Source organism: Rhamphochromis longiceps, linkage group LG5, assembly GCF_057381845.1.
Source record: "Rhamphochromis longiceps isolate RC_006_pf linkage group LG5, R_longiceps_female_GT1.1, whole genome shotgun sequence".
Taxonomy (NCBI): domain Eukaryota; kingdom Metazoa; phylum Chordata; class Actinopteri; order Cichliformes; family Cichlidae; genus Rhamphochromis; species Rhamphochromis longiceps.
Genome location: NC_140561.1, coordinates 40,267,005 through 40,287,307, shown reverse-complemented (window position 1 = coordinate 40,287,307; position 20,303 = coordinate 40,267,005). Strand labels below are relative to the sequence as shown.

Below are 20,303 nucleotides of genomic sequence, written 5' to 3'. Positions count from 1 at the left end.
ATAAGAACATCAGGAAATAAAACATCGATAAATATAACCTCAGTAAAAGAAGTCAGCGGGGGTTACTACAGCTGTGTACCGGGGCCTGCGCTTTGTCGGTGGGATTGCTTGCGAGGCGAGCGGGTCTATCCCACGCTTTGCCGTGAGACTGGGCAGACATCTCCGAAATCATCGAAACACTTTTGCAAAGAGGCTGTATCTTGACAAACCGACCAGACACATGAAGATTAAACCACTACATTCTCGGCTAAAAAAATATTAAAACGGTATTTGGTAACACACAAACAGGGTTTTTCAAAGCTCAGTTCTGTTAGCTTCCACATGCCGGTTGTTGTGCGCTAGAAACAATGGCCACCAGGCCAAAGCAATGGTTTTGACTCGATCAGCGTTAACCCCGCCCCCTGAGTTTGATGGGTGAGGCTGACAGATAAAATTATTTCATGATGAGAGCCAGGCGTCAGGACTGCCAAAATGAAATAAATAAATATATCATTAAATAATTAATTAAATGTGTCAATAATTAATTAAATGTGTCAATAATTAATTAAAATGTGAAATACATAAATAATTAATTAAATGTGTCAATAATTAATTAATTACATGTGTCAATAATTAATTAAAACGTGAAATACATAAATAATTAATTAAATGTGTCAATAATTAATTAATTACATGTGTCATAACTATTTATTTAATTAATTAATTCCAATTTTAATTAATTATTGCCACATTTAATTAATTATTTAATGATGTATTTAATTAATTCATTATGGCAGTCCTGGCGTTCCATATTATTCCGCGTGAGCTCTATAAGTGAAAGCTATCAGGCTGTATCTTGGTTTTTAAGGCAGACCCATTTGTTCGGGAGAATTTGAATATTTTATTTTATTTTTGTCATTTCGGTCCACACTCCACACCAGTGGCGGCGGTAATGCACCATTTTGCTGTTTGCCAACCGCCAATAAACCTATACAGAAGAAGAAGAAGAAGAAGAATAAGGAGGAGGAAAAGAAATACAATCGGAAATCGTAAACAAACACGAAGTTTTTGTTTTGGTGCCATTTACGCCCTACAGCTGTAGAAATTCGTTTAACTTGTAGTCTACTAACTTTTTCTATATTGGGATGGCTTATCGGGAGTTCCAAAATCATCCACAGTCACTTTGACTTATATTCAGCCTGATAGCTAAGGCGGAGGATAGCTTCTGTAGCCATAAGCGCTAACGTTAAGAGACCTGTCGGACAGTGAATCTTTTAAAGATGTTGTCAGCACCAGAGTGTTTGTGGTTGTGTCTCGCCGTTCTGATACTATCTGCATCAGCTGAAGGTGAACCAGGTAAGGATGCCAATGCTAATTTTTAGTTTACGGATATAAGTTCGTAGTCAGACCCAGCATTCATACTACTTAGCTAACTTATGCTAAGGTAGCTAAGTAGTATGAATGCTGGGTCAGACTACATGCTTTCATGTCTTACTGAACTACTTGTGCAAATATATTTGTATATATTTCAAAGACATGCAGCTTGTGGGGATAGGTTAATTGAATAATCCAAATTGTCACTAGGTGTGAATGTGTGAATGGTTGTCTGTCCCTGTGTGTCGGTGTTCCAGATCTACTGGCGTTTAGATCAACTGGCGTTGGTCGAACAGATGTGTGTCAGTCTTGCGTTTCAGGAGCTGCTACCGACAAACCAGCAAAAAAACGCCAAATGTGTCACCTGTGACACTTGTGAGGTTGTCTCAAACACACTCCGTCAGTCTTGATGCTGTTGAACAACAAAATGTTTAAAAATGTGGCGAGTTTACCTGGTGATATCCTCATGCGCGACGCGATCGCGAAAACAGCAAACAAGTAACACCACGCCGATGTTGTTCACAGGACACAAAGAGTAAACGATCGGGAGACTCTTGTCGTCGTCATCGTTCCCCTCGCACGGTTTATTCCTCCGAATTCAGCGTTTTTGCTTCACAACTACAGCGCGCAGTTTACTTTGTGCACTAACATGGAGTCGAGTCAAACAGCGCCACCTCTGGCCAAGTGCCACAGCCTACAGCCAGATCAGCCTGTGACACACATCTGCACCACGTTTGAATTCGTGTCATGCACATTTGTACCTTTCAGTTGTGTCTGTTTGTGCGTCATGCAAACAAACCTTTGAAATGAATGAAATGATATCATATATTTATTATCAGCCTACATTTGTACAAAATGCCAAATGACATACACATAAGAATCACCATCCTGATATCAATACTTTTGCCCATACGAAAAATGTCGTGAACACACTAATATTTCACCAGTGTTGTAACATCACATGTCGTTAGCGTAGTCTGCCTGTGTCTTCCCTCTGCAAACAAACATGTTAGAGTTGGTTGTGATATACAGTCTGCATAAGTGTGGTCAATCTAATAAACATTTGTAAGGAGATGGCGGTTACTGTGAATGTACAGCAGTTACACAGTGATTAGTAATAAACAGCCAGACAATGACTCTGACAATCTCATTCAATCTTGCAGATTGCACCTTCTGTGGAAAGTGGTACCACACGGTGTGTGTGGACTTCCCTTGTGCAGAAGGCGACTACAAATGTTGTGGGTGCTAAATAAACAGAAAAAATTGATCCCTGTTGTCTTTGCTTACTGATTGTTTTTAGTGTTGACAATCCACATTGCTGGCATTGCATCTTTCAACATGTTTGTGGGCAGATTTGGATGTACCAGGGGTAAGTGCAGCCACTCAGCCTCTACTCAATGTCATCATAGCAGCAGGTGCAGATGTGTCACAAGTTAATCTAGTAGTGGGCTATGGTCATGTGTTAGTGGTGGGAACAGTCATATCCACTCACTCTCACTGGCTGTTTATTACTAATCACTGTGTAACTGCTGTGAATTCACAGTAACTGCCGTCTCCTTACAAATGTTCATTAGATTAACCACACTTATACAGACTGTATATAACTCCAGCCATGTTGATGAATTGCCTATATTGGCTGGAAATATTAATTTCCAGGGAAAAGACACAGACAGACGATGCTTACAGGATGTGATGTGACAACACTAATGAAATATTGATGTGTCATATTTGTCCAAGGCGTATTTCATTGTTATGGAAAAAGAGAATATCAAAATCATGATGACCAACTGGAGTGGTGATTTCTATGACTTTGTGTATATAATTTGGAATTTTGTACAAATGTAGGCTGATAATAAATATATGATATCATTTCATTCTTTCCAAAGGTTTATTTGCATGACGCACAAACAGACACAATTGAAAGGTACAAATGTGCATGACACGAATTCAAACGTGCTGCAGATGTGTGTCACAGGTTGATCTGGCTGTAGGCTGTGGCACTTGGCCAGAGGTGGCGCTGGTTGACTCGACTCCATGTTAGTGCACAAAGTAAACTGCTCGCTGTAGTTGTGAAGCAAAAACGCTGAATTCGGAGAAATAAACCGTGCGAGGGGAACGATGACGACGACAAGAGTCTCCCGATCGTTTACTCTTGCTGTCCCGTGAACAACAACGGCGTGGTGTTACTTGTTTGCTGTTTTCGCGATCGCGTCGCGCATGAGGATATCACCAGGTAAACTCGCCACATTTTTAAGCATTTTGTTGTTCAACAGCATCAAGACTGACGGAGTGTGTTTGAGACAACCTCACAAATGTCACAGATGACACATTTGGCGTTTTTTTTGCTGGTTTGTCGGTAGCAGCTCCTGAAACGCAAGACTGACACACATCTGTTCGACCAACGCCAGTTGATCTAAACGCCAGTAGATCTGGAACACCGGCCCTGCGACAGACTGGCGACCTGTCCAGGGTGTACCCCGCCTCTCGCCCTATGACAGCTGGGATTGGCTCCAGCGCCCCCCGCGACCCTGAAAAAGGATAAGCGGAAGAGGATGGATGGATATTTTAAACTTTACATTTTTATATAAGTGGCTTTCTTATACTTGTGTCACTAAAAACTCAACCTTAAAGGACGCATTTTGCTTAAAAAAGAGTTAAAGCCTCGCTAAACATCATCATCATCCAGTTTTAGTTAATTAGTAAAGTTAACTAAGATAAAAAGCCGCCTGCACTGTCAGATGCATTTGGAAGGTTGACCTAAAGTCTTTAAACTCTACTTTCACTACCTCTCCTCCTTGCACCTTCACTGTTCACACCTGTCTTCATCTCATTCAGGTGTATTCTGTGTGGTGTAGCTTCTAAACCGGCTAAGAAATATTTTAAAGAGAGGAGTCCTTTCTAAGCCTCCTTACTTAGGTTATAACGAATCACCTTCACACATGCAACAGGTTGCATTTACAGCTGAAAGCGACTTTGACTGTAGTGAGATCAGAAAAGAGAGAGTGATCCAAAACAGTAATGCAGTCATATTACGGCATTTTTATACCTAAAAGTTCTGAAATCATCTTCACTGTAAAGTTCTTATGAAACACTTTTCAGGAGTGCAACGGCAAGTCAGTAATTCTATTTTTATCTAAACCTGTAGAAAAGGACGGTGAAATGTTTCTGTAAATGGAATAAAAATTGAACAAATGTTAAACTACTCTGAAAGTAAGCTTTAAATAGATCTGGTCTCATTGTTGTCTTGTGGAGAACTTTCTTGGCTAACATTTGCTTAAATGTACTTTATTATAATTATTTTAAAAAATAATAGCCAGCAGCCAGGCTATTGTTTAACATACATGTAACCTGTTTTTACAGAGCAATGGAACCCCATTGCTCACTATCCCCATTTGGTCCCCATTGTGATTAAAAAATGTTTTGTCCTTCAGGTTCACGGATCAAAGTGGTTGTATTAGAAGGAAGTGACGCCGTCCTGCCTTGCTCACTCAGCACCAAGGAGAACATTGAACAAAAGCTGTTTAACTGGAAGAAAGTTGATCCAAATGAACAGGAGGTGTTCAGGTATGATGGAGGCCTTCATTACAATGACGGCCTTTCAGGTCAAGACGAGCACTTCAGAGGACGGGTGTCACATTTTCCACTAGAGCTGCAGTCTGGTAACGCCTCCATCATCATCAACAATACCCTGGTGCCTGACAGTGGAAACTACACCTGTGATTTATATCTGCAACAAAAACAAACATTCAGCATTGAACTTGTTGTTGGTGAGTATTTTAGTTTTAATGCATCTGGAAAAAAAAACCTTCTCTAAAAACTCATATTTCAATTTTTTTTAAATGCTGATGTTGTTTTGTCCACACTCAGTTGTACAGTATGTGGAAAAACAAAATACAATTCACTCCTTATACACTAACATTTGCTTAAATGTACTTTTATTAAACAGTGTGTGCAAACGCAGCAACAATTTCATTACAAATTCAAATTTGCATGTAGACTTAGATTACATGTGAATTGGAAATAAAGGCTAACAGTGCAAAGAGGGTCTCTGCTTTAGGATCATAAATTCAAGTCAATCAAACAGTCAATGATTAAGTTTGGATCAAGAATCTACTTTTAATCATGAGGCTCTTGAGCTAAAAATCAGCCCCAGTGAGGGAGGTGAGAAGCTTGAATAAAGCGATATCGATTCATTAAATCCTGAATTGACTTTTGAATATAAATATATTTTGCCAGAAACACCAGAATCTCAGGTTAAAGCTCACAAAAGTATTTCTAAAACCACCAAACCACAAATGAGAGCAGGTCAACGGATTCTGCACAAAGAAGTAAACGCAGAGCGGACCCGACGCATCAGAATCAGCTTTCTCTTTCTCAGCTTTCTCACCCGACAGCACGGACACGCCGTCGGGGCTGAAAGCCGACAGCTCACTGATTCTGATGTGTCGGGTCCGCGCAGTGGTTACGTCTTTTTTTGTGCTCGATTCTGAGCTGCAGAGTTTGTCTCTCTCCAACCAAAATTCACTGAACCAGCAGCAAAAGAAGATCCAAACTACGATTCACATTTGATAAATGTCTTATTTTGCTGTTTTGTTTCCACCACAATAACATATATATCGGATGACGATATAAAAACATCTATCGTTTCATTTTACGCTATCGTTTGTTTCGTGGTGTCGCAAAATAAACTGTTTACCGCAATATTTTTTCATCGTTTTGATGGTCACTGTAGTGGCTATATTCATTTCTTAAAGTTTGTTTTGTATCTGTAACCAGACCTTAACAAAAAATGTGTAACTCGTGTAAATATTTTATTAAATTTATTTATTTATTAAATATCTTTTTTACTCACACACAAATTCTCATCTGTAGATGCACAAACATAAAATGTTCACATATTTTAGCTCACAAGGTTACAAAACTCAGTTCACAAATACACATTTGATTTACAAGTACAAGATATTTATGACCACAATTTGAGCCCATAGTCATGTGCCTATTATTTGTCTTGCAGAGCCTGTGATGAGAGACAGAGTCTGTGAAATTCCAGGTGAGTAATGATGCTGTTGTCTACATCTGTAACTTGTGTAGCTACACATCTGTTAGCCTCAGCATCTGTCAAACATGTTTAAACTTGCCATAAACAATTTATTAAGATATCACTGAAATCTGTGGTCCTGTCAGTAATGACAGATAAGGAGAAATCTGTCCTGAACCTGACTTCAGTATCACTGTTTATTGTTGTCGCCTTGAAGACTGACACAGCACCCGACCTTTTTTAAAAATGTGAATAGGCTGTTGCTGAAAGTGTTGTGGCGTACAAACATGGTATATCATCATTCTGTTGCTGCATTTACACGTCATGTTTAAGCTGACGCACGTATGACTCTCCTGCACTGTAAACACCTGAGAGCAGCAAATATATTATAAACCTGAGAATTAGTATAACTGTGATGTGGATTTGAAGATGGCAGTGCAGGTCCTGGTGTCAGGCACATGCTGTGTAGCTAAGTTATGCTGGTTATGCTCGACGTGTCCGTTGTGTTGTGCACTGATTTTCACATCACATCATGTGTCACACAACACAATCTTTGTGGTGCGTCCGCTGGTCTCATGATTTTGCAACTTAATAAGTTGTTGCCACGGCCGCTGCAGTGAACCATCACACGAGTGTACGATTTTGTTTTTCCTGCCATTTTAATGATGTTCCAGCTAGGGCTGCCACGATTACGTCAACTATTAAAATCATCGACGACTGATTTAATGTGAACCCACATCAGTGTTCGTTTTTCTTTTTATAAGGACTTAGTGAGGTGCTGGGATCGATTTGTTTCCTAACATATGTTTAATGAATCAGTCAGTTTAAAGACCAATTACTATAATTGTAGTTTTTCTTCAGAAGAGATCACACTTTTTTTTTATATTCAAAGTAATTGAGAGCAGTGACACATTAATTTGTTATTCACGTTGTAATTTAGCTTAACAAATACAAACATTTCTTTGCAGTATTCAGCGTTGTAGTGCTGTGGTTTTAAGCAGGTGCTGATTCTTTATTCTTTCTGAGACAGTAAAGGAGGTGAAAAGACTGATCAAGTGATTGACACAGCCTTATTGTGTTCACAGGTGCAGCTCCGAAGCCACTCATTCATGTCCTGAACATCACAGAGGACGAGGCGCTGCTGAAGTGTGAGGTCAGAGGTGCTTCTCCAAAGCCTAAAGTAGAGTGGAGGGATGGGGATGGGAACATCCTTCCTGCTGAGGAGCCACAGGTGTCACGCACAGGAGAGCGCTATGACATCACCCTCCTCACCACGGTGACCAGGACAAACATCAGCCCCTTCCACTGTGTAGCCACGCAGGAGGAGATCGGCCATAAGACTGAGCATGAGCTCTACGTCGCTTTCTCTGGTAAGATTTGTTTTTTGGCATTTTGTAGAACAAATAACTGCAATTGTTGTTTCTGACAGAACGCTTGGAAGAACCTACTTTCTAAGTAACTTGTAGGTTTGTCTACGTGGGAGAACTTTTACTGAACCACAGCAAATATTTATTTGATGTTCCTTTTTTAACATCAGAATTGATAAGGGCTTTGTTTTGACCCTTTTGGAATTTTAAATATTGTGTAACTCTGTTAAATTAAAACCTTAATGTGCTTATTCCTCAAATATTGAATTATTCGCTGTGTGGGATTAAAAAGGAAAAACGCACACATGACTGCATTTACCTAAAACTGCCGAGGACGCCATTGTTACCCCATAGAAATTAATGCTTGGTTGCCTAGCAACATTATTGTTTACAGACATTGAAGGCTTCTATAATGTGAGCCAGAGCTCTCTATATGAGATTGATAAATGAACATATATGGGACTGTAGTTAAATAAAAGATGAATAATTACTGTCAAGTTGAGGATGAGATTTGAGCAGAGCCAGAGCAGGAACGCTGTGACTGAATGTGCGAAGAGCGGGTGGCTTGGTGGCTTTGCAGAACATGCAGCTGAACTGAACAGAGTCCAGATTGTGGAGAACTAATCTGAGCTAATAAAGAGTGAAATCAAGAGCAGAAAACAGATTTTCAGGCCTGAGCTGAGGAGGTGAAGCTGAAGACTTAGACTTGTTTGTCAAACCTTAACCAGTGCAGGGGTCTCCCTACACCCTGGACTGCATTGTGTGATCTTGTGATTGATTGGGGTGCACTGTAGAGAGACCAGTCAGACACAGGCATTCAATTTGTGGCTCGGACTGCCGCACCATTTATTTAGACACTGGGGCATAAACCACTCCAACTCTGCTACTGCTGGCCCTTGCAAAGCAATCACAGTAAACACTGTGCCAAGATGGCGGCCACGCGAACAAGAAACTTACAACTGCGATGTTGTAGTTGTAAGTGAATTATTAAAAACTAATTCAACTAAAACTTCAAGCTAATTTTAAAGCTGTGCTTTTCCTCCATATTTGCTACGACATTCAGTGGAATCTATGTGAATTTTATTTTTGGTTCGTACATCATTACATGAAATTCATGAATTGATTTTGAATGTCATTGGAATACCAACCAGAATTCTTGTTCCTCCAGACCAGCTCTATGGCAGTTTGAGACACAGATTACATCAGTAATTTACAACTCCACAACTTTTTTTTTAGTGCAAAAAATACCCCATCAATTAAACAAGCAGCTGTTTTTTAAGTGCATTAAAGTTATATAAAAATTTAACAGTGCAAATGCAAATTCCTTGCTGACAGTTTAACCAAAAGGCATTTCCAGTGGAAACTCAGCATAACCATGTATAATATCCACAAAACTTAAAAATAGTTTATACACACACAATACGGTAATATTATGTTGAAGCGCAGTACGTATCACTCCGCGAGGCTCCTGCCTACGATAGCTGTAATACTCCGACAATCCATCAAGCGGTGCGGCTTCGTAGCTCAGCAAAGTCGTACTAAAAAATTTTTTGACAGATTTTTGAGCGCCGTGTACCACATAAAATCGTTTTGGTAATATCGGTAATAACGACGGCCCGCTAGCATGCTCTACCAAAAATAGTGCTTTGTTGTGTATCTGACGGACGAAAGCTAAACCAGTTCCACACCACTGAAGTTGCAGCATTTTTACAAACCAATTCTGGTTCATCCGTTTCATTCAACGATCCGCTAAACCAACTAAACAGGAGGAGCTTGTTAATGATCTGTAGGTAGCTGGAGCCACAGTCACCAACAACACCACTGGTAACACACTAGACTGCAATGGACTGAAATCTTGCAACTACAGGACTGTCTTAAGTTTGCCACTGAAAATATAAGCGAGTCAGAGAAGGCATGGGCCAAAGCTTTTCTGCCGTGTTTGGAGGAAGAGAAATGCTGAGAATGGCCGAAAGAACACCATCCCCACAGTCAAACACAGAGGTGAAAACATTCATCTTTGGGGCGTTTTTTTTTTTTTGTTTGTTTTTTTGTTTTGTTTTTTGCGAAGGGTACAGGATGACTTCACCAAGGGGCCAGTAGAGGGGACCAGGTACCCCAAACCTCTCTTCTTCAGCAAGAACATCGAAGATGAGTAGTAGATGGATGACAATGTCCCAAAACGTATCACCAAGACAACAAAAGAGTAGCTAAAGAAAAGGAAAATTAAGATTGTGGAGTGACCTGGCCAGTCTTCAGACATCAATTCTTTAGATAATCTGAGGAGGGAGCTCAAGCAAGGAGATGCTACGTGAAAGTGAAGAAACCTGAAGGATTTAGAGTTTTTGTAAAAAGGAGCGGGCCAAAATACCTCCTGAGATGAGTGCAAACGTGACGACAAACTATGAGAAATGTCTTATTATTGTGCTTACTAGCAAAGGTTTCTCCACCATGTAGTAAGTCATGTGTTGCAGGGGGTCAATAAAATGAAACAACCAAAAAGGTTAGACACTGTTTATTTCTGAGCAAACTTACAAGCTCAACAGGGGATTTACCTCACATGCTGTACATGCTGTGTCATTGCATAAGCTCATATGCTGTGTTTCAGTGCTAAGTCAAAGCTAAAGGCAGGTTCACAAAATATTATTGTGTATGAGACAGATTGATCAAAAGATCAATTTGTCAGATGAGAATCTCCACAGTGTTTGGTTGTGTTCATTGGATTTAAAGTTTCAAAGCTTTTAGGAGCGTTTCTTTGGAGGTTTATTCAATTAATTATATGATTTAAATACATTCTCTGCATCACACAAGGTTTTTGATGTCTTTCAGGCACATGTGGAAAAGTTATCACTGGATGGCTGGGTGGATGGTTCATTGGAATGCTAAGTTTTCCTTTAGTTATCACTGGATGGCTTGTGGCTACAAAGACCATCAAAATTCACTCAGGTAAGTTAAAGTAATTATTTAATAATATGCTGTGTAAAGCGACCAATATGTTAAATATATTAATAAATTGTAACATTAATATTGTATTATTAATTGTATTATTATGAGGGCAATCCCAAAAGTAAGGTCTCCTATTGTTTTAGAAATACAAACAACCATTTATTTTCCATAATATTTACATAATTTGAAGGGTTGAATAATTATTTATTTTTCTACATAATCACCATTTCAGTCAATGCATTTTTGTAGACGCTGTGGCAGTTTTAGAATGCCCATGTCATACCAGCTCGCTGTCATGTCCTTCATGAAGCTTTGAACCTCACGTTTCACCTCTTTGTCAGAGCAGAATCGCCTTCCGGGCAAATGTTCTTGGGGAATCTGGGGAGCAGGTGGTAGTCACTGGGTGCCAAGTCTGGGCTATAGGGTGGGTGATAAGGTTCCAACCAAAGTTTTGCAGGACAGCGACGGTTTGATGGGCAACTTGTGGACAAGCGTTGTCGTGGAAAATGCTTACGCCCTTGCTTAACATTCCTCTTCTCCGGTTCTGTATTGCCCTTCTGAGTTTTTTTCAGTATTTCACAGTACCTGTCAGCAGTTATTCTGGTCCCAGCAGGCAGAAAGTCGACCAACAATACCCCCTTTCGGTCCCAAAACACAGTTGCCATGACTTTATCAGCAGACTGTGTTTGTTCGAATTTTCACAGCTTGGGCGAAGAGGTATGCCGCCACTTGCATGATTGTTGTATGGTCTCAGGTGCAAAGTGGAACCCCTTGGTTTAGTCACCAATGACAATCGAGTCCAAGAAGATGTCCTTTTCATTTGCATAGCGGCGAAGAAATTCACGGGAAGAATCAACTCATTGCCATGGTCTTCTGTCAGTCTTCGTGGTACCCGTGTTGCACACACCTTCCGATATTGCAACTTGTCTATTAAAATCCTGTGGATGGTGCTTTGGGAAACCTCAAGAACTAAAATGCAGTGAGCATCCAGAGTAATCCGCCGATCTTTTCCTCAACCTTCATGACTCTTGGGGAATTGATGGTCTCCCGCTCCTTCGTACTGAAATTCATGCCAAACAACCGGCTGTAAGCTCTCCACACCACCACAGCAAACTGGAAGCTGGTTCCACAGAAGAGGGGCCTGAAAACTGAAGGCTCTGCCTCCCATTCTACTTTTAAATACTCTAGGAACAACAAGTAGGCCTGCAGTGCGAGAGCGAAGTGCTCTAATAGGGTGATATGGTACTACAAGGTCATTAAGATAAGATGGGGCCTGATTATTTAAGACCTTGTATGTGAGGAGCAGGATTTTGAATTCAATTCTGGATTTAACAGGAAGTCAAAACAGGAGAAATCTGCTCTCTCTTTCTAGTCCCTGTCAGGACTCTTGCTGCAGCATTTTGGATCAGCTGAAGGCTTTTCAGGGAGTTTTTAGGACTTCCTGATAATAATGAATTACAGTCGTCCAGCCTGGAAGTAATAAATGCATGAACTAGTTTTTCAGCGTCACTCTGAGACAGGATATTTCTCATTTTAGAGATGTTGCACAAATGGAAGAAAGCAGTCTTACATATTTGTTTAATATGTGCATTGAAGGACATGTCCTGGTCAAAAATGACTCCAAGGTTCCTCACAGCGTTACTGGAGGCCAAGGTAATGCCATCCAGGGTAAGAATCTGGTTAGATACCATATTTCTAAGATTTTCAGGGCCGAGTACAATAACCTCAGTTTGATCTGAACTAAGAAGCAGAAAGTTAGCGGTCATCCAGGTCTTTATGTCTTTAAGACATTCCTGCAGTTTAACTCATTGGTGTGTGTCATCTGGCTTCATGGACAGATAGAGCTGGGTGTCATCAGCATAACAGTGTAAATGTATGCTATGTCTTCTAATGATGCTGCCTAAGGGAAGCATGTATAATGTAAACAGAATTGGTCCTAGCACTGAACCCTGTGGAACTCCATAATTAACCTCAGTGTGTGAAGAGGACTCTCCATTTACATGCACAAACTGGAGTCTATTAGATAGATATGATACAAACCACTGCAGTGCAGTACCTGTAATACCTACAGCATGTTCTAATCGCTCTAATAGGATATTATGGTCAACAGTATCGAACGCTGCACTGAGGTCTAGCAGGACAAGCACAGAGATGAGTCCACTGTCAGAGGCCATAAGAAGATCATTTGTAACCTTCACTAAAGCTGTTTCTGTGCTGTGATGAGCTCTGAAACCTGAGTGAAACTCTTCAAATAAGCCATTCCTCTGCAGATGATCTGTTAGCTGTTTGACAACTACTCTTTCAAGGATGTTTGATATGAAAGGAAGGTTGGAGATTGTCCTATAATTAGCTAAGACTGCTGGGTCTAGAGATGCTTTTTGAGTAAAGGTTTAACTACAGCCAGCTTGAAGGCCTGTGGTACATAGCTGATCATTAGAGATAAGTTGATCATATTTAAGATCGAAGCATTAATTAATGGCAGGACTTCTTTGAGCAGTTTTGTAGGAATGGGGTCTAAAAGACACGTTGATGGTTTGGAGGAAGTAATTATTGAAGTTAACTCAGAAAGATCAATTGGAGAAAAAGAGTCTAACTTAACATTAATGGTACTAAGAGTAACTGTAGATAATATTACATCTGTGGGATGATTATTGGTAATTTTTTCTCTAATGATAAAAATTTTATTTGTGAAGAAGTTCATGAAGTCATTACTAGTTAACGTTAAAGGGATGGTTGGCTCAAAAGAGCTCTGACTGTTTCTCAGCCTGGCTACAGTGCTGAAGAGAAACCTGTGGTTGTTCTTATTTTCTTCAATCAGTGATGAATAGTAAGATGTTCTGGCTTTGCAGAGGGCTTTCTTATAAAGCAACAAACTATTTTTACATGAAAACTATTCTTAAACTTAGTTACAGCGCTTTCAGAAAGACATCTACTGTGATAAAGTCTACTCTCCACTGCTGTGTAATCAATTATTGTAAATGTAAATGTTATCAGGAAATGATCAGACAGGAGAGGGTTTTCAGGAAACACTGTTAAATGTTCAGTTTCTATGCCATATGTTACAACAAGATCTAGAGTGTGATTAAAGTGGTGGGTGGGTTCTTTTACATTTTGAGAGAAGCCAATTGAGTCTAATAACAGATTAAATGCCATGTTGAGGCTGTCATTTTTAGCATCTACATGGATGTTAAAATCACCCACGATAATTATTTTATCTGAGCTCAGAACTAAATCAGATATAAAGTCTGAGAAATCAGACAGAAACTCTGTGTAAGGCCCAGGTGGACGATAGATGATAACAAGTAAGACTGGTTTCTGAGTTTCACAGCTGGGGTGGACGAGGCTAAGCATCAGGCTTTCAAATGAATTAAAAGTCTGTCTTGGTCTTTACTTGATTAATAGGCTGGTGTGAAAAATTGCTGCCACACAGCAACCTCTGGATAGTCATATTTTGGGGGGTTTAATAAATTTGTCCATATTTCTAGAAATGAGAGCTGCTCCATCCAAAGTGGGATGGATGCCGTCTCTCCTAACAAGACCAGGTTTCCTCCAGAAGGTTTGCCAATTATCTATGAAGCCCACATCGTTTCTGGGACACCACTCAGACAGCCAGCAATTTAAGCAGAACATGCGGCTAAACATGTCACTCCTGGTCTGCTTCCCAGCAAAGCTGTGCATGCTTATTTGGGAGTGGAGGAAGCAACAACTACAACAATGTGGCCAACAGCTGTACAGTTTCTCTATGTCACCAATTTTTTCGAGATCTTACTTTTGGGATTGCCCTCGTATGTGGTTTTTAAAGTATTCTAATCTGATTTTAGAGTGATGCTTTCTGCTCGTTTTGTTTTTATTCTGCTTCAGTAACTTTTTAATTTTATAGGATTAGCTGCAGGTTTTTCTTTGATTCCTGGCAAATAAATCGCTGAGCCACTTAAACCCGGATACAGACTTTGAGTCAGTTTCTGTCTGTGTGTGTTGAATTAGAATGAGATTAAAATGTTTTTAGAATAGCAAATAATTTCTGTAAGATTTCTAAAAGTTAACTTCATGAAAATGTGTTTTCAGGCTGCCTTGGGAGGGCAAACAGTTCCTCAGAGAAGACAACAGCACCAGGTTCTGAGACAGGCCCAGAAGAATTACAAGTTCTAAGGAACGGTTCAGTGGTTTGATCCCCAGCTACTTCACACTGTTCATGGGCAAACTACTGAAACACAGATTCTCCGTGTGTATGTGCCAGTTAGTTAGAAAGCACTGTGTACAAAGATGAAGGTGCACATAAAAGTTATCTGTGTGTGTGTGAGAGAATGGGTTCAACAATTAATAACACCGTTAATTTAAAAAAGAGTGAGTGGATTAGCTTGTTACATTGATTCAAGTAAAACCCCTAAAACAATCTGATGAAACTGTCTTAGATCAAACGTCCAGCACAGTTCACCCTCTGAAGTCTAACCTGCTGCTGGCATCAGAATTGTTTTTAAATATCTGTAATCCTTGAAGCATTGTGTTGTGCTATGCTTTTGGAGAACTGCAAAGGGAACACTAATAATGTTGACTAAGGTTTGATTTAGGCTTCTGTGAGAAATCGTGGCTCAAGAGTTGGGTGTTCGTCTTGTAATCGGAAGGTTGCCTTTTCGAGCCCCGGCTCGGACAATCTCGGTCGTTGTGACACTTCACCTACCGCCTACTGGTGATGGCCAGAGGGACCGATGGCGCGATATGGCAGCCTCGCCTTTGTCAGTCTGCTCCAGGGCAGCTGTGGCTACAACTGTGGTTTGCCTTCACCAGTGTGTGAATGTGAGAGTGAATGAATAGTGGAATTATAAAGCACTTTGAGGGCATAATGCAATCCATTATTATTATTATTATAAGTCTTTGTCATTGTCAGCATTTATGCATATATAATTACCGTGTGTTCATGTCCCGGTGTTTGTATGTGGTGCTTTGTGCATTCCCTCGCATCCGTTCTGGGTGGCTGTGCTTCCATCGAAGCACTTGTTTGTTGTTTTGCTTGTTGTTTTAGTTTATTGTGTTTGGTGGTTATCCTGGATGGGGGTACGCTTGAGGGTTCGGTACCCTTGAATTTGCGTTTAAAGTTGCCTCGAGCCCGGTACACCACTGAAGACTAGACCGGTAAAGTTTTATTGTTTTTGTAGCATTTCAGGCTGGGAGTTGCACATAGTAAACAAGTGGCACCAAACTCTGCAAGAGGTTTGAGACAATTTGTTAATGATGGTCTGTAGCTGAGGCGGATGGGTCGTTTTTAAGTTGGCATAATGTGTGTTGATGGATGCTAATGAGATCCTCGTGTGGTGAGTGTTTTGTGCTGTGACCTTTAGTGTTGTGGGGAATATGGCTACTGTGGTTGGATCACTTGTGAGTGGTGTTGGCCGGATGCTGAGCCACCCTTGATGTGATCATTGTGTGGCCATAGCTCTCCATTTTGTGGTTGGTCACTAGTATGCTTGCTTTACTGAATTAGATTAAAGTAACTTGTTGTGGTATGAGGCCACTTGTATGTGACCATTTGTGTGGTAGAGACAACAGATCACTTGGTTGTGGTTATTTGTTGCCACTTTTGGTTTTGTGTTAATGTGAACACTGTGCTTCTGTTAGCTTTTACTTTTATTCCAGGTTTGTGGGTCAAGGACCTGAAGGCTTCAGAGGGGTTTTAATAAATTTAGGGGTCCTAGAGGAACCCTTTTAAGGGAGGTGTTACGTCCCTCTGCAGCCTCTGATCTGCTCAGTGTGGTCAGCTGGTGCTAGTTGGCCACACCTAGTCAGGTGTGGATAAAAGCATACCTGAGGCAAGCTTCCCGAAGAGCTCACTAGTCTTTGCCTTGGTGGTACCAGCTATTTTAGCCAACCTGCTATGCCATTTTAAGATAAAACCTCTTCTGACTAACACTCTGGTATTCATCTCCTTTTTTATGTTGCGACTTTTGAGCCGGGTCGTAACACAGCCTCCTAGAGTTTGAAGATATTTGTGAGGCTTTATATTAAGTCTATGGTTTTTATTCCTTACTTTGACAGGATACTGATTGTTGTTCTCTGGCTGAACATTACAAAAGTTGCAGTGAAAAAGTAGCTGTTGGAATTCAAAGTGCTGAACAGGCCAATCACAATCACAGCAAAAGGGATGTGATTGTGAAGTTTGATGTATCTGGCTGTTTTTGTTTCGCTTAATACGTCTTATAATCCAGTTCTCCTTATGGTCCCAAAAATACGGTAATTACATGCTATTTTTATAGAGAGTTGTACTGTTTAAATGTAAGAATGTTTGTGGGTTTTGTTTACATTGCACTTGTATTGAGCTACTCACTTTTTCTTGTGCTTCTGCTCATAACATTGTGTGTGTCTGTCATGTAAATTACGCCATGTAAAAATTGTTGTACAGTAAATATTTTTAAAGGCGCTGTTCAGCCAGTCGGCTTCTATGACTTTTCAGAATGAAAGTGTTTTCTGCTTGGAAATATGTCAGTTTGTTTTTCAAGTGTATAAGGCTGCGTCCACACGTACACGGGTATTTTTGAAAACGGAGATTTTCCGTTTTCGTTTTAAAAAAATGATCCCGTCCACATGTAAAGGCAGAAATGAAGGAAAACGCTGCTAAGAACATGTCAAAGCAACAGGTGGCGATATATTCCTAACTGTGTAGATGTTGTTGGCCAACAGAAGTCTAGAAGCCTCGGTGGGAAATAGTAAACAAAGCTGGGGCATAGAAGCAGAAGCAGAGTCGTATGTGTGGAGGGACAGTAACTGTGTGTATATGTAAGCCTTTAAACCAGGGGTGTCAAACTCAAATACACCGTGGGCCAAAATTCAAAACTGGAACAAATTTGGCCCACGGGCCAGAGTTTGACACCTGTGCTTTAAACACTGCAGAGAGTAGAATTAACAAATACTCAGTTTTTGAAAATATCCACCCTGGCAGGCGTTTTTAGAAATCTCCATTTTCAGTGACCGAAAACGCCGTTTACGTGTGGACGAAAGGTGCAAACGCATAGAAAAATGCGTTTTCAAAAATACCCGGGTACGTGTGGACGTAGCCTGAACCTTGATTTCATTCTCAAATTTTATTCTATTTTTTATCTTTTTGATCAGTGTTTGAAAACTATCATAACAGCATCATAGTAACATGTAAAAGAATTCACAAGGACAGTTTTTGTCATTTTACTGAAAAATGAATTTGTGCATAAACAGTCGCTCAAATATGATTGTGACAAGTTTATTTTTTAAAATGTTTTTTTTTCTAAACCACATTTCTTGTATATTTTCGTAAATAGAATGTGGATCTTTGCACCTTTTTCAATAAAGATACTTTTCTAAATAATTGCTCTGTGTTGTACGTTTGTTTTGTGCAGAAGTAATGTTTATTAGTGAAACCATATTATCTTCAAACTGTCCATCATTACATCTGTTTGCTCTCCACCTTCAGCTTCTTGTGGATGCACCTGTAGATGGAGCACTGAGCTGTGATGCTGCGTGAAGCAGCAAAAGTAAAAGAAAACAAACAGCGCGTTGTACAGCAAAGTGAGGAAATCCTTAGAGGAACATTTTAACTGTTGTTAATCTGCCATCATCACAGAGAGAAACAGAAAAAGTGATGGATGTTAAATTTAATCTCCCGTCACACTGAACGACCTTTATTACAAACTGCTGGGTAACAACAAAAATAACGTCAACATCAAATGTGGAACATCGCAGAAACAAAAGGATGACACGAATTTAATAGAAAGATTTAAAAAAGTAACAGTATTATTTTTTCATTTTAAAAATGACAAAATCAGGCTGATGTGGAGCTGGTTAAGAACTAAAATTAACCATCTTTGGCACAATACTCCCAGCAGTTTGATCAGCTGTAAAGACATCTTCACTGAATTTGGAGTTCATACTCAAGGAAAAGAAAGACATCTTTAAGTGGTGTAAGGCCTCCAGACAGGCCAATAATTTCTTTTATTTTCTTTGTGAGAGAAAATGAAATGTTTTTTTCTGAAACTGATGTAACTTTGAGGCTAGTTTTGGTTTAGAGTAGCTGCCCATCTTTAATCAGTTCAGTTTAATTAGTAGTTTGTTTGTTGTTTTACCACAAATTAGTGTGAGTCCGTTTCGTGACCGACAGTTGAGATAACAGTAAACACTGGAGGAACTTTCACTGCTGGGGCGGCTGTGGCTCAGGAGGTAGAGCAGGTCATCTACTGATCAGAAGGTTGGTGGTTCCCCCCAGTCTGCACGCCAGATATATGAGCAAGATATGAACCCAAGTTGCTCTCCGATGCATCAATTAGCATCCATCAGAGTGTAAATGGTAGTTAGTAGGCACTTAGCAGCATAGAAGACAGTGCTTGTGTTGCGTTTGAGAGTAGAAAGGTCCCATAGAAGAATCAGTCCATTTGCCATCTCGTTTTTTGTCTGAATCACTACAATCCATGACCTTACCATACACAGTTAAAGTGCGCCATCCTGTGGTACTTACTCCACACTCCTGCTATAGATGAATCATTCACTTTCAACTCACTGCACAGACAGCTGTTTATTTTTTTAAAGTATTATAGCGTCAAACCTGGAGGCAGGCAAAATTACAGTTTTTACATTTTTACTGAACAGTTCTGAATTTTAAAAAAATCTGTTGAACCTCATACAAAGTGTGCACTTGCTGGCCACTTTATTAGGTACACCTCCTCAACTATGTGTTAATGCAAATTTCAGCCAATTACATTTCATGGAGCTCAATGCAGTCAAGCATGTGCATGGTCAAGACAACCTGCTGAATTTCACAGCTAGCATCGGAATAAGGAAGAAAAAATATTTATGCAACTTTCTCTGCTAGGAAGGCAACAAGAAGTAAAATAACCTATTGTTACAACCAAAGTGTGCAGAAGAGCATCTACTTGAAGAAGCTGGGCCACAGCAGCAGAAGACCAGACTAAGTGCCACTCTGTCAGCTAAGAACAGGAAACAGACTGCACACACACACTCACCAAAACTGGACAATAGAAAGCTGCAACAATGTTGCCTGGACTGATGAGTCTCAGTTTCTGCTGTCACATTTGAATACTTATCAAAGAGAAGTGTGTTAAGAAGTGTCACTGACAATCTCTGACCAATCACAGACACGGACAGGTCTACTGATAGCAGAGCGACTGATTTTACACAGCAAGTAAAACTATGACTTCAGAAAAATATGAAGAGATAAAAAAATAAATAAATAAATAAATTTCCTAAATATGGGATAAATGAAGGTTTTCCTGTTATTTATATTACAAGTTAAAAGCAGCAGAGTGTGAGCTTTGAGTGCTTTGGTCAGTAAAACTGGAAAAGAGCTGCTGTGTTGGTGATACAGTTTAGCCTGAAGACAGAATTTCAGCTAACAGGAGAAAAGCAGGTCTGAAAATATTCTTTTTTTTAAAATTGATGCTCTTCAGGAAAGTCTTTGGACCCTCCTTCTAGGATTTCACAGTAAGCTGTTGTGATCTCTATAATCTCTGGATCTCGTCCAGCCTGCCCCAGGTTAGGGCTTCAGTGTATGTTGGTGATGTGCACCAGTGAAAAGGGAACCTCCTTCATAACACTGAAAGCCACAGATCGTTCCTCCTAATACAGGT

General features: G+C 40.0%; 1 protein-coding gene across 3 annotated transcripts; it reads left to right on the top strand.

The window, feature by feature from the left end:
- The first annotated feature begins 839 nt into the window (after positions 1 to 839).
- LOC146670653 (CD276 antigen homolog) lies at positions 840 to 17,812 on the top strand. Of its 3 annotated transcripts, none has more exons than XM_085407680.1 (6): positions 840 to 1,335; positions 4,785 to 5,120; positions 6,368 to 6,403; positions 7,477 to 7,761; positions 10,585 to 10,701; positions 14,767 to 17,812. In XM_085407680.1, the coding sequence occupies exons 1-6, from the start codon at positions 1,260 to 1,262 to the stop codon at positions 14,868 to 14,870; spliced, it is 954 nt and encodes a 317-aa protein (XP_085263806.1). In that variant the 5' UTR covers positions 840 to 1,259; the 3' UTR covers positions 14,871 to 17,812. The 3 variants fall into 3 exon arrangements, with proteins under 3 accessions (XP_085263806.1, XP_085263808.1, XP_085263809.1); XM_085407683.1 differs by lacking the exon at positions 840 to 1,335 and adding an exon at positions 3,356 to 3,586; XM_085407682.1 differs by lacking the exon at positions 6,368 to 6,403 and having other exon boundaries at positions 841 to 1,335.
- Positions 17,813 to 20,303: the final 2,491 nt, after the last annotated feature.